This window comes from Heterodontus francisci, chromosome 2, assembly GCF_036365525.1.
Source record: "Heterodontus francisci isolate sHetFra1 chromosome 2, sHetFra1.hap1, whole genome shotgun sequence".
Classification (NCBI taxonomy): Eukaryota; Metazoa; Chordata; class Chondrichthyes; order Heterodontiformes; family Heterodontidae; genus Heterodontus; species Heterodontus francisci.
The window spans coordinates 152,776,251-152,790,282 of NC_090372.1; the positions used below are offsets into that span (position 1 = coordinate 152,776,251).

The 14,032-nt window shown below is 42.0% G+C and overlaps 1 protein-coding gene across 1 annotated transcript in view; it reads right to left on the reverse strand.

Moving 5' to 3' along the window:
• LOC137347569 (tomoregulin-1-like) overlaps positions 1 to 14,032 on the reverse strand; it is a 319,329-nt gene that overhangs the window by 200,849 nt on the left and 104,448 nt on the right. The window contains exon 2 of the mRNA XM_068012070.1: positions 10,026 to 10,135. Within this exon, the coding sequence (XP_067868171.1) occupies positions 10,026 to 10,135 (110 nt within the window). The remainder of the gene's footprint in view (positions 1 to 10,025; positions 10,136 to 14,032) is intronic.

Here is a 14,032-nt window from a genome sequence, read left to right on the forward strand (position 1 = left end):
AGGGCCTCTGTCACCTCCTGGAGGCTGGATGCAGCAAGGGCCAGCATACTGGAAGATTTCTGGAATGTTTCTGTTACGACCAGGTGAAAAAGGTATCTAGGGGTCTCTTTCAGCCTTCACCTGATCTTATTGTAACAGGATTTAATTTTTAAACACATTTTGTTTTGAGCTCCCTCTTGGTAAATCCTTGTTCACCACTTTCCAATTATACGGCAAAGAAATGAGCACAAACAAGCCTTCTTAAGTTTAAAGAAGAAAAGTGAAATTTATTAAAACTTAAACTCTAATTCGGTTAACGCCTACGGATACACGCTGCGCCCCACGCTAGCATGCATACGCGATACGCACATGCAAATAGAGACAGAAAAGAGCTGGGGAAAAAAGCAGAGAGCTTTGAGGCAATATCAGAAGTTACTGTGCTTTGAGCTCACTGTACTCCTTTTGTAGGTAGTCTTGCTTTTTGTTGGGGCCCAATATTCTTCTTAAACCTTGTTCACTGTCGGAGATTTTTCTCTCTTGAGGTTCATGTGTCTTCAATGGGTCTTCGGTTCCGTGAGAAAGAGATGGGAGCAGACAGGAAAGAGGTCTTTTTAGTCCAGGAGCCAACAGCTTTCTGAGTTTTAAAACTCTGTGGCAAGTTTAAATTTAAAAAAACTTCCAACAGCCAGTTAGTCATGTGACTAAAGTGGTCTGACCAGGTCTTCTGTGTATTGGGGAAGCAGGGACTGGTTCCTTTGTTCCGACACCGTCTGCTAGTATGCAAAAATGGTATTTCTGGCGTGGGGCCTGGCAATTCCTTGTGATAGGCCCTGTTTTCTTCCCAGCAACAATTTTAAGTTTTAATGTTCATGTGGCGAAATAATGTGTGCCTCATTCTTGGCAGCTGGGGGCCTGCATGACAGTTGCCTACTCCCACCTGAATAGGCACTCTCGGACAGCCCATCTGGAGCAAAGGAATTCCAGAGGCCTCATTCCTGCCTCTTCCTCCTCTAGTCGTGTAAACGTTTAAAGAAAGTGATCTTGATGGCCATTAGCAACACATCCACGCCCTGGTGTGAGGCTGCAGGTCCTGTGACCACCGCCTTCTTGAATCTGAGGCATTGCTCCTGGGTGAGGTTGCAGGTAGAAGTGCCCCCTGCAAATCCATGGTGGATAAGGCCTTCTGCGAGAGCCGTCCTTTTCTTCCCTCTGTGCAGAGTTTCCCCTCTCTAAAGCCTCAGCTCCATTTGTCTGTCATGATGCACACCCAGAGGCACTGCAACTATAGCCCCCACACCTCTTGCAGATTTGGTGCAGACAGGTGACCAAATCCTCTGCCCTCCCTGTATGGATGCACTATCTCACCATATCACCTCCAAAAAAGAGCCACAGTACTTCCAAAAACTTTCCAATATCAGAGGTAAATCAAAAGCACCTCACCTACAAGTTGAATGTCTGTCCCTTTAAATAGAGCTAGCAGGGTGTTCCCCGTGTAGCTGAATGCATGTTCAGCTAAGTGTGATTAGCATTCAGTGGACCTGCGTGGTCCAAGTTTCAAAACCATGCATCAAATCAGCCGGAAGCCAAAGCAGCGTGGGAGAAGGGAGAGGGCAGAGCCCTGGTTTTGCAGATCCCCATTGCTTTTTCTTCTCACCCTGCACTTGGGGAAAATTGAGTTCCCACGTGCAGTGAAGAGGAAAATCCACCCTAATAGCTAAAACCAGATGGCGAACTCTGGGCATCATCAAAAAATACATTGCAGACCATGTAAATGAGCATCAATTACCATTATGAACAATTAGCAAGCCTTTAATTGGCATAAATAAGCAGTGAGTGACAAAATAGCGCAAGCACATTAGTGCATATAAATTTGTCTTTATAGAATGGTAAACTACAGTTAGTGATCTAATAATGTTGTCACATTTTTCCTCGGGTTCCTCTCCTCTTAACCTGCATGTGTTATAGAAGCGGAAAACAAAACTCAGGGCGGATAAGGGAGCAATATTTTTGGAAAGTTCTTTTCATATTTTGTGTTCTAGTTTCTTATACTCTGTTAGTATTTTCAATCAATAAATATAAGTTCTGTTTCTAGTTATAGTAGAAGATACTCACAAAACATGCAAATGAGATACAGTGATGTTTAGTTACATACAGCCTTACTACGTACAGGAACATAAGAACATAAGAAATAGGAGCAGGTGTAGGCCATTCAGCCCCTCAAGCCTGCCCCGCCATTCAATAAGATCATGGCTGATCTGTCCCAGTCCTCAACTTCTCTTTCGGGCCTGCTCTGCCTAACCCTCGACTCCCCGAGATTTCAAAAATCTATCTACCTCCTCCTTAAATACATTTAGTGACCTAGCTGCCACAACTCTCTGAGGCAGAGAATTCCAGAGATTCACCACCCTCTGAGAGAAGAAATTCCTTTGCATCTCAGTTTTAAATGTGTGCCCTCTCATTCTGTAATTATATCCCCTAGTTCGAGATTCCCCCACTAGTAGAAACATCTTCTCAACATCTACCCTGTCGATCCCCCTTAAAATCTTATATGTTTCTATAAGATTACCTCTCATTCTTCTAAACTCCAATGAATAAAGGCCTAACCTGTTTAGCTGCTCTTGATAAGACAGCCCCTTCATCCAAAGAATCAGCCTTGTGAAGCTTTTCTGAACTGCCTCCAATGCTGGTATATCCTTCTTTAAATCCGGGGACCAAAACTGTACACAGTACTCCAGGAGCGGCCTCACCAACACCCTGTACAGTTGTAACAGGACTTCCCTATTTTTAAACTCTAACCCCTCTGGCAATAAAGGCCAAAAGGAGTAATTGTTACTTGGTAAAAATCTCGCAAAGAGATCAGGAAAAACTTTCAACTTCAGCAGGGGAGTAAAATAACAATATCGGATGAGATGGGATGGGGTAGATCTGGATCTGATGGGATCAGATTGGATCTGACAGGATAGAATGGTATGGGATTGAATTGGCCAGCCATTTTACACCCACTAGATTTTCCCTTCCAATGACTTCATTGGAAAGTCCTACATCCTGTCAAGTTGAAAGTTCCGGCACAGTGGCGCAGTGGTTAGCACCGCAGCCTCACAGCTCCAGCGACCTGGGTTCAATTCTGGGTACTGCCTGTGTGAAGTTTGCAAGTTCTCCCTGTGTCTGCGTGGGTTTCCTCCGGGTGCTCCGGTTTCCTCCCACATGCCAAAGACTTGCAGGTTGATAGGTAAATTGGCCATTAGCAATTGCCCCAAGTATATGTAGGTGGTAGGGAAATATAGGGACAGGTGGGGATGTGATAGGAATATGGAATTAGTGTAGGATTAGTATAAATGGGTGGTTGATGGTCAGCACAGACTCGGTGGGCCGAAGGGCCTGTTTCAGTGCTGTATCTCTAAAACTAAAATATCAAGACTAAAAATACTGGCTGAAATAACACTATGAAATTATTAAAGACGTGTTTTACCTTCATTGTGTTGATTGTTGAATTTTATGAGTTTCAATAAAAACTTGTAAATCTGTTTGTTTTTCAAAAAATGATTGTGAAAACTTACATTTGTAATCAATAAAGTATTTTCACATTATTATAGCCACTTGTTACGCGTCATACCTCAACACAAACCTGTTAATTACCATCTTCCATAATGTGAACATAAACAAACAAGCAGGTTGGAATTCAGAATAAGGTGGAATGCTTGAAAAATATTACTCAGACTTTGGCTTTAAAAAAAGGGGCAGGAAGAGTATGGGTATGGCTGTTGAGTTGATACAACTACATTTTAATTCTGAGGCAATACCAATCATGGCCCTTGGGTTGCACAATGTACCATCCTGCACTGTACACATGATGTATAGCCATGATTTTCTTGTTACTTATTTTAATATATTAGCTATTTACAATGTCCAATTCTTTTTCTTTCTTCACAGAATCACAGAATTGTTACAGCACAAAAGGAGGCCATTCAGACCATCGTGTCTACACCGGCTCTCCAAATAAGCAATTCACCTAGTGCCATTCCCCCACCTTCTCTCTGTAACCCTGTACATTCTTCCTTTTCAGATAACAGTCTTATTCCCTTTTGAATGCCTTGATTGAACCTGCCTGTAAGCAGCGCATTCCAAAACTTAATCACTCGCTGTGTGAAAATTCTTTTCCTCATTTCGCTTTTGCTTTTCTTGCCAATTACTTTAAATCTGTGCCCTCTCCTTCTCAAGCCTTTCACAAGAGGCAACAGTTTCTCCTTATCTACTCTGTCCAGACCCTTCATGATTTTGAATACTTCTACCAAGTCACCTCTCAGCCTTCCCTTCTCTAAGGAAAACAGTCCCAACTTCTCTAATCTATCTTCATAACTGAAGTTCCTCATCTCTAGAACCATTCTCGTGAATCTTTTCTGCACTCTCTTCAATGCTTTAAGAAATTTCCTAAAGTGCAGTGCCCAGAACTGGACGCAATACTCCAGCTGAGACCAATCTAGTGTTTTACACAAGTTCAACATAACTTCCTTGCTCTTGTACTCTATGCCCTTATTAATAAAGCCGAGGATACTGTACGTTTTATTAACCACTCTCTCAACCTGTCCTGCCACTTTCAATGACTTATGCACATATACACCCAGGTCCCTCTGCTCCTGCACCCCCTTTAAAGTTGTACCCTTTATTTTATATTGTCTCTCCATGTTATTCCTACCAAAATGAATCACTTCACATTTCTCCGCATTGAACATCATCTGCCACTTGTCCACCCATTCCACCAACTTGTCTATGTCTTTTTGAAGTCTACACTATCCTCTTCACAGTTCACAATGCTTCCAAGTTTCATATCATCTGCAAATTTTGAAATAGTGCCCTGTACACCAGAGTCTAGGTCATTAATATATATCAGGAAGAGCAATTAGAATTAGAATTAGAACATTACAGCGCAGTACAGGCCCTTCAGCCCTCGATGTTGCGCCGACCTGTGAAACGATCTGACCTACACTATTCCATTTTCATCCATATGTCTATCCAATGACCACTTAAATGCCCTTAAAGTTGGCGAATCTACTACTGCTGCAGGCAGGGCGTTCCACGCCCTTACTACTCTCTGTGTAAAGAAACTACCTCTCACATCTGTCCTATATCTATCACCCCTCAACTTGAAGCTATGTCCCCTCGTGTTTGCCATCACCATCCGAGGAAAAAGACGCTCACTATCCACCCTATCTAACCCTCTGATTATCTTATATGTCTCTATTAAGTCACCTCTCCTCCTCCTTCTCTCCAACGAAAACAACCTCAAGTCCCTCAGCCTTTCCTCGTAAGACCTTCCCTCCATACCAGGCAACATCCTAGTAAATCTCCTCTGCACCCTTTCCATAGCTTCCACATCCTTCCTATAATGCGGTGACCAGAACTGCACGCAATACTCCAGGTGCGGTCTCACCAGAGTTTTGTACAGCTGCAGCATGACCTCGTGGCTCCGAAACTCGATCCCCCTACTAATAAAAGCTAACACACCATATGCCTTCTTAACAGCCCTATTAACCTGGGTAGCAACCTTCAGGGATTTATGCACCTGGACACCAAGATCTCTCTGTTCATCTACACTACCAAGAATCTTCCCATTAGCCCAGTACTCTGCATTCCTGTTACTCCTTCCAAAGTGAATCACCTCACACTTTTCCGCATTAAACTCCATTTGCCATCTCTCAGCCCAGCTCTGCAGCCTATCTATGTCCCTCTGTACCCTACAACATCCTTCGGCACTATCCACAACTCCACCAACCTTAGTGTCATCTGCAAATTTACTAACCCACCCTTCTACACCCTCTTACAGGTCATTTATAAAAATGACAAACAGCAGTGGCCCCAAAACAGATCCTTGCGGTACACCACTAGTAACTAAACTCCAGGATGAACATTTGCCATCAACCACCACCCTCTGTCTTCTTTCAGCTAGCCAATTTCTGATCCAAAGCTCTAAATCACCTTCAACCCCATACTTCCGTATTTTCTGCAATAGCCTACCATGGGGAACCTTATCAAACGCCTTACTGAAATCCATATACACCACATCCACTGCTTTACCCTCATCCACCTGTTTGGTCACCTTCTCGAAAAACTCAATAAGGTTTGTGAGGCACGACCTACCAGTCATAAAACCGTGCTGACTATCTCTAATGAACTTATTCTTTTCAAGATGATTATAAATCCTGTCTCTTATAACCTTTTCCAACATTTTACCCACAACTGAAGTAAGGCTCACAGGTCTATAATTACCAGGGCTGTCTTTACTCCCCTTCTTAAACAAGGGGACAACATTTGCTATCCTCCAGTCTTCCAGCACTATTCCTGTCGACAATGACGACATAAAGATCAAGGACAAAGGCTCTGCAATCTCCTCCCTAGCTTCCCAGAGAATCCTAGGATAAATCCCATCTGGCCCAGGGGACTTATCTATTTTCACACTTTCCAAAATTGATAACACCTCCTCCTTGTGAACCTCAATCCCATCTAGCCTAGTAGCCTGAATCTCAGTATTCTCAACAACATTTTCTTTCTCTACTGTAAATACTGACGCAAAATATTCATTTAACACTTCCCCTATCTCCTCTGATTCCACACACAACTTCCCACTACTATCCTTGATTGGCCCTAATCTAACTCTAGTCATTCTTTTATTCCTGATATACCTATAGAAAGCCTTAGGGTTTTCCCTGATCCTATCCACCAATGACTTCTCGTGTCCTCTCCTTGCTCTTCTTAGCTCTCCCTTTAGATCCTTCCTGGCTAGCTTGTAGCTCTCAAGCGCCCTAACTGAGCCTTCACGTCTCATCCTAACATAAGCCTTCTTCTTCCTCTTGACAAGCGCTTCAACTTCTTTAGTAAACCACGGCTCCCTCGCTCGACAACTTCCTCCCTGCCTCACAGGTACATACTTATCAAGGACACGCAGTAGCTGCTCCTTGAATAAGCTCCACATTTCGATTGTTCCCATCCCCTGCAGTTTCCTTCCCCATCCTACGCATCCTAAATCTTGCCTAATCGCATCATAATTTCCTTTCCCCCAGCTATAATTCTTGCCCTGCGGTATATACCTGTCCCTGCCCATCGCTAAGGTAAACCTAACCGAATTGTGATCACTATCACCAAAGTGCTCACCTACATCTAAATCTAACACCTGGCCGGGTTCATTTCCCAGTACCAAATCCAATGTGGCATCGCCCCTGGTTGGCCTGTCTACATACTGTGTCAGAAAACCCTCCTGCACACACTGGACAAAAACTGACCCATCTAAAGTACTCGAACTATAGTATTTCCAGTCGATATTTGGAAAGTTAATGTCCCCCATAACAACTACCCTGTTACTCTCGCCCCTGTCGAGAATCATCTTCGCTATCCTTTCCTCTACATCTCTGGAACTATTCGGAGGTCTATAAAAGACTCCCAACAGGGTAACCTCACCTCTCCTGTTTCTAACCTCGGCCCATACTACCTCAGTAGACGAGTCCTCAAACGTCCTTTCTGTCGCTGTAATACTCTCCTTGATTAACAATGCCACACCCCCACCTCTTTTACCATCTTCTCTGTTCTTACTAAAACATCTAAATCCCGGAATCTGCAACATCCATTCCTGCCCCTGCTCTACCCATGTCTCCGAAATGGCCACTACATCGAGATCCCAGGTACCAACCCATGCTGCAAGCTCACCCACCTTATAAATAATTTAAATTCTTTAAATAATAATGGAGGACACCATGGTGCAGTGAGTAAGAGCACCATGGTGCCAGGCAGTGAAGGCATATAGGTTCAATCTTCCATTCCACTGAACTCTTGATGTGCCAGCCTAGTTAATGAAGCTATCAATTGGAGCTGGGGGGAATCGGGGAAGTGGGGGCAGAAGTGGGGGAAAAGGGATGGGGAAAGCAAAGGAAATTGTAATGAGTTTTTTCACCAAGACCATTTCTTGTGTGGCCTTGCTGTTAGTGAAAAGTAATATTGGCAATCAATAATTCAGGACAAGCAGTTTCTTCTGGTCCCATTATTGCAGGAGATGCACGGTCCAGAAAGGATCAGCTTGAAGGAAGAAGATAATATACTCTGAATGGAAAATGCAAACTCTGAAAGAAAAAGTGTTTCTCTTCTAATCTAGGGAAGAAATACTGCATCAGGCCATTTCCTTCCCAACAAAATGCCAAAGCAGGGCAAACACACATGATAATTACATCCTGCACCTTTAGGACACAGAATATTACTGCATAGCACAAACTAAAATTGTGCTTTGATCTCCTGGGATTAAAAGTTGCATCAGGTTGGGTGCCACTCAGTTAGATAGGTGTAAAACTGTTCTGTAGGTTTTATCACTTCATGCGTATGTGTCTAAAATCATCAGCTGCTGCACAGGAGTATCTTTCAGCTCTTGACATTTTTTGTATTGATTATTTTTATTATAGGCAGAGTTAACAGGCTAGACAAAATGGAAGCTGTCAAAGGGAGCATGCAGAAAATGGGACATGAGTTGTCAGTTGGGACAGTGCAGTATGAGCTGGGTTATACCCAGGATGAAGTAATAACATACAGAACATTTTCTTAAACATGACTGTCTACCACCTTACAAATTATTTGTATCTTCTTGGTTGGAAGCCTCATAGTATAACTAATCATAACACTCCAGAGACTGACTGAAAACTACACTGTTGTTTGGAAATCAAGAAATTCCTTTGAGTTTTTCCCCTTGTTTATTTACAAAGTAATTAATCAGTCTCATAAAATATCAATCAAAAATGAATGTAGCTGTGTATTATTTTTCCATGATATTTATTTGATACAAAATAGAGTGTGGCACTTTTGACAGTTATTGCACATCTACTTAAGAAATGTGTCTTTCGCAACTTGAGCCTAACAATTGTGGCTTTTCAACATTCAAAAGAAATGAAGCCCACTGCATTGTTTTCATTGTTGTGGTGAGAAAAACAGTAGCATTTTCACCACTTGTAATTTTTCATCAAATATCAAAAATATAAATTTGAATTTAAAATTGCATTGCAATTAGAATTGCAAAACAGAGAAGCTGTTACCTCCCCCCTCCCCCTTGATATATGGTTAGTAGTTCATGATAACATCCTGCCTTCCATAACTTTCTATGTGCGAGCATATTTAAACTGAATATTCATTGGAAGCCAGCCATTCCCAAAGGCATTTTTTTAAACAAACTTGGCTTTGGTATTACATTTCTTACACATTTTAGAGAAGGTTATGCTCGGACATAGTTATTGTCACAATGCATCAGGCCTCGAGGAGAAAGAGTAGCAATATTGATAAAAGATACAATTACTGCAGTAAGGGATTTTAGCAAGTGTGATCAGATAATGGAAACTATGGGTAGAGTTAAGGAACAGTAAAGGGTGCAAGAGACTGTAAGGAGTTGTCTACAGACCTCCTGATAGTATTGTGGGATGTATTAATATGGAGATCAAGGAAGCATGTAGCAAAAGCCAAGTGGTAATAATGGAAGATTTTAATTTTTACATAGACGGGGAGAAACAAAACAGCTCAAATAGGCTGATTGGCCTACTCATGTTCCTATGTTCCTTGTAGTCAGCACATTACATTAACACTCACAGAAATCATGTCTTAAGGTCAGAAGAAAATGCCATACAGCCCATTAAGTCTGTTCTATCCCAGCAGCATTTCACATTAAAATAATTTAAAATTTACCTTTTTCAGGCTCTTTGACTGTGCCGCCAAGAAAATAATTGCACTCTGACCAATTCCGTCCAATTAAGGCAACTGGGGTCCCTGGCTGGAGAGTCTGGAACTGGGGGGCACAGTCTCAGGGTAAGGGAATGACAATTTCGGATTGAGATGAGGAGAAATTTTTTTATTCAAGAGGGTTATGAAATTTTGGAAGAGCTGTGGATGCTCAGTCGTTGAGCATATTCAAGGCTAAGATTGATAGATATTTGGAAAATTGAGGGATACAGGAATCGGGCAGGAAAATGGAGCTGAGGTCAATGATGAAACTGCCTTTACAGATTGAAAAATGGTAGAGATGCACTTACATGGAACTGGCATGAGCATGTCAAGTCATCACCGACTTCCTTACACACTCCACCATATTTACATGTAGTTTCGTCACACATCTTGAAATCATTTTCTCGTTCATTAAATTCTGCAAAACAAAAATATTTAAACAGATTTCAGAAAATTAAATACAATGCATAATTTCATTCTAAAATTCACAAATATTCATATATTAGTAAGTATTTCACTGCATGTAAAAAGCGGCCAGTCAAAGATAATAGTATGGTTTTGTAATAACAAGTGATGACCACAATGAGCATTGTATACAAGTGCTTACTGTGGAGTCTTAATATTTCAAATCTTTTATAATAAATATAGGGATGCATCAAAGCTTTGTGGTCCTTAGAGTTAAAATTTCTGGGAATTAACTAACATATTGAATTAAAATTTTAAACCAAAATAGAAACTGAAAATGATGGAACTTCAGTGTAGGTCAGGCAGCATATGAAGAGAGGTGTGACTAGTTAATGTTTCAAGCAGAACTCTTCCTCAAAATCATTAACCCCTCCTTTTAAAGAACATAACAGGAGTTGACCATTTAACCCCTCGAGCCTGTTCCACCATTCAATGAGATCATGGCTGATCTATGACCCAAGTCCACGTACCTGCTTTTGCCCATTATCCCTTAATAACTTTGGGAAACAAAAATCTATCAATCTCAGTTTGAAATTAACAGTTGCTCTAGCATCAACTGCTGTTTGTGGAAGAGAGTTCTAAACTTCTATCACCTTTTGTGTGTAGAAGTATTTCCAAATTTGACTTCTGAAAGATCTGGCTCTAATTTTTAAACTATGTCCCCTAGTCCTCTTTATACTTCTTCCTATCTGCTGAGTGACCTGCTGTGTAGTTCCAGCATTTTCTGTTTTTTGCTTCTGATAGGCAAAATTTGCAGTGTTTTTTCTCTTTTTGAAAAATTACCAGACTGATTATCCAACATCAAATTTGACATCCGATATCAAAGATGTTATTGTTCTATTATATAATATACAGTTGTCAGTTGGTAGCCCACATACCCATGGGCATATGCGATATGGGGGAAAGAACAAAGAACAAATTACAGTGCAGCACAGGAACAGGCCATTCGGCCCTCCAAGACTGCGCCGATCTTGATGCCTGCCTAAACTAAAACCTTCTGCACTTCCGGGGACCGTATCCCTCTATTCCCATTCTATTCATGTATTTGTCAAGATGCCTCTTAAACGTCATTATCGTACCTGCTTCCACCATCTCCCCCGGCAGCAAGTTCCAGGCACTCACCACCCTCTGTGTAAAGAACTTGCCTCGCACATCCCCTCTAAACTTTGCCCCTCTCACCTTCAACCCATGTCCCCTAGTAACTGACTCTTCCACCCTGGGAAAAAGCTTCTGACTATCCACTCTGTCCATGCCGCTCATAACTTTGTAAACCTCTATCATGTCGCCCCTCCACCTCCGTCGTTCCAGTGAAAACAATCCGAGTTTATCCAACCTCTCCTCATAGCTAATGCCCTCCAGACCAGGCAACATCCTGGTAAACCTCTTCTGTACCCTCTCCAAAGCCTCCACGTCCTTCTGGTAGTGTGGCGACCAGAATTGCATGCAATATTCTAAGTGTGGCCTAACTAAAGTTCTGTACAGTTGCAGCATGACTTGCCAATTTTTATACTCTATGCCCCGACCGATGAAGGCAAGCATGCTGTATGCCTTCTTGACTACGTTATCCACCTGCGTTGCCACTTTCAGTGACCTGTGGACCTGTACGCCCAGATCTCTCTGCCTGTCAATACTCCTAAGGGTTCTGCCATTTACTGTATACTTCCCACCTGTATTAGTTCTTCCAAAATGCATTACCTCACATTAGTCCAGATTAAACTCCATCTACCATTTCTCCGCCCAAGTCTCCAACCAATCTATATCCTGCTGTATCCTCTGACAATCCTCATCACTATCCGCAACTCCACCAACCTTTGTGTCGTCCGCAAACTTACTAATCAGACCAGCTACATTTTCCTCCAATTCATTTATATATACTACAAAGAGCAAAGGTCCCAGCACTGATCCCTGCGGAACACCACTAGTCACATCCCTCCATTCAGAAAAACACCCTTTCACTGCTACCCTCTGTCTTCTATGACAGAGCCAGTTCTGTATCCATCTTGCCAGCTCACCTCTGATCCCGTGTGACTTCAACTTTTGTACCAGTCTGCCATGAGGGACCTTGTCAAAGGCTTTACTGAAGTCCATATAGATAACATCCACTGCCCTTCCTTCATCAATCATCTTTGTCACTTCCTCAAAAAACTCAATCAAATTAGTGAGACACGACCTCCCCTTCACAAAACCATGCTGCCTCTTGCTCATAAGTTTGTTTGTTTCCAAATGGGAGTAAATCCTGTCCCGAAGAATCCTCTCTAATAATTTCCCTATCACTAATGTAAGGCTCACCGGCCTATAATTTCCTGGATTATCCATGCTACCCTTCTTAAACAAAGGAACAACATTGGCTATTCTCTAGTCCTCTGGGACCTCACCTGTAGCCAATGAGGATGCAAAGATTTCTGTCAAGGCCCCAGCAATTTCTTCCCTTGCCTCCCTCAGTATTCTGGGGTAGATCCCATCAGGTCCTGGGGACTTATCTACCTTAATGCTTTACAAGACACCCAACACCTCCTCCCTTTTGATAATGAGATGACTGAGACTATCTACACTCCCTTCCCTCGGCTCATCATCCACCAAGTCCTTCTCTTTGGTGAATACTGATGCAAAGCACTCATTTAGTACCTCGCCCATTTCCTCTGGCTCCACACATAGATTCCCTTCTCTGACCTTGAGCGGGCCAACCCTTTCCCTGGTTACCCTCTTGCTCTTTATATATGTATAAAAAGCCTTGGGATTATCCTTAATCCTGTTTACCAATGACTTTTCATGACCCCTTTTAGCCTTCCTGACTCCTTGCTTAAGGTCCTTTCTACTGTCTTTATATTCCTCAAGGGATTCGTCTGTTACTAGCCTTCCAGCCCTTACGAATGCTTCCTTTTTCTTTTTGACTAGGCTCACAATATCCCGCGTGGGTAGGGTCCACAGTTCCATTAGGAAGAGCGAAATACTTTGGCTATCAGTGACAGCCTGTGCCCTTTAAAATCAGTTCATTTAAATTCTCCATACCCTCACTCCGTGATGATCCATTGACTGATTTCCCAAAACTTAGGCCCACTGAATCAGCCAATTATAATGGGCACGAGCACCTGCTAATATCTACATTCTATTCATTATTTGCATCATTTCTTTCCAGGTGGTCACCTTCAGCAGCTTAACATCCAGAACCAGGTCAGCATCAGCTGGGGCTTCAGGAGCTCCTTTTCTTATGCACATCTATCAGACTCACTTCCGTTTGAAAATACCATCTTCAACCTGATCCCAGCTCACAGAAATTGCATAAATAGAAAATGGAATCAGTTCTATACTGATTTTAAAGTTGTTATATTGCTGTCCAATGTTTTGAAGTTGGGTAGGATTGTAATATTTATGAAAATTTATGAAAATTAACTTTAACGTATTGACTTAGATTAACCTTCAGAAGTTTTCACCAAATAGAAATCCTTTAAACATCACCATTTGGAAACCTCGACTTGTTCCTTCAACTTCAAGATATCTGATGCCCAATTTTCAAATGGTTGAATGGAAAATCTTTGGCAGTCCACTAGTAATTTCCTTATATGACTGTTGCTCAAGGTTTCCCATCAACAGTGTGATTTTATAAAATTGGTTCTCTACTCTTCACTTATATACATCTATTTGGACTATCCCAGATTACTACTTTTCCCTATTTTCTCGCATCCAGTATAGCACTAAGGGAATGCTGCATTGTTAGAGATGTCACACTTCGGACAAGACTTTACACTGAGCCTACCTGTCTGTTTTGGTGGTGTAGGTGAATGCAAAAGATCCTATGGCTCTTGTGAAGAAGAGCAAGGGTGTTTGCTGGTATCCTGAATAACATTCCTCA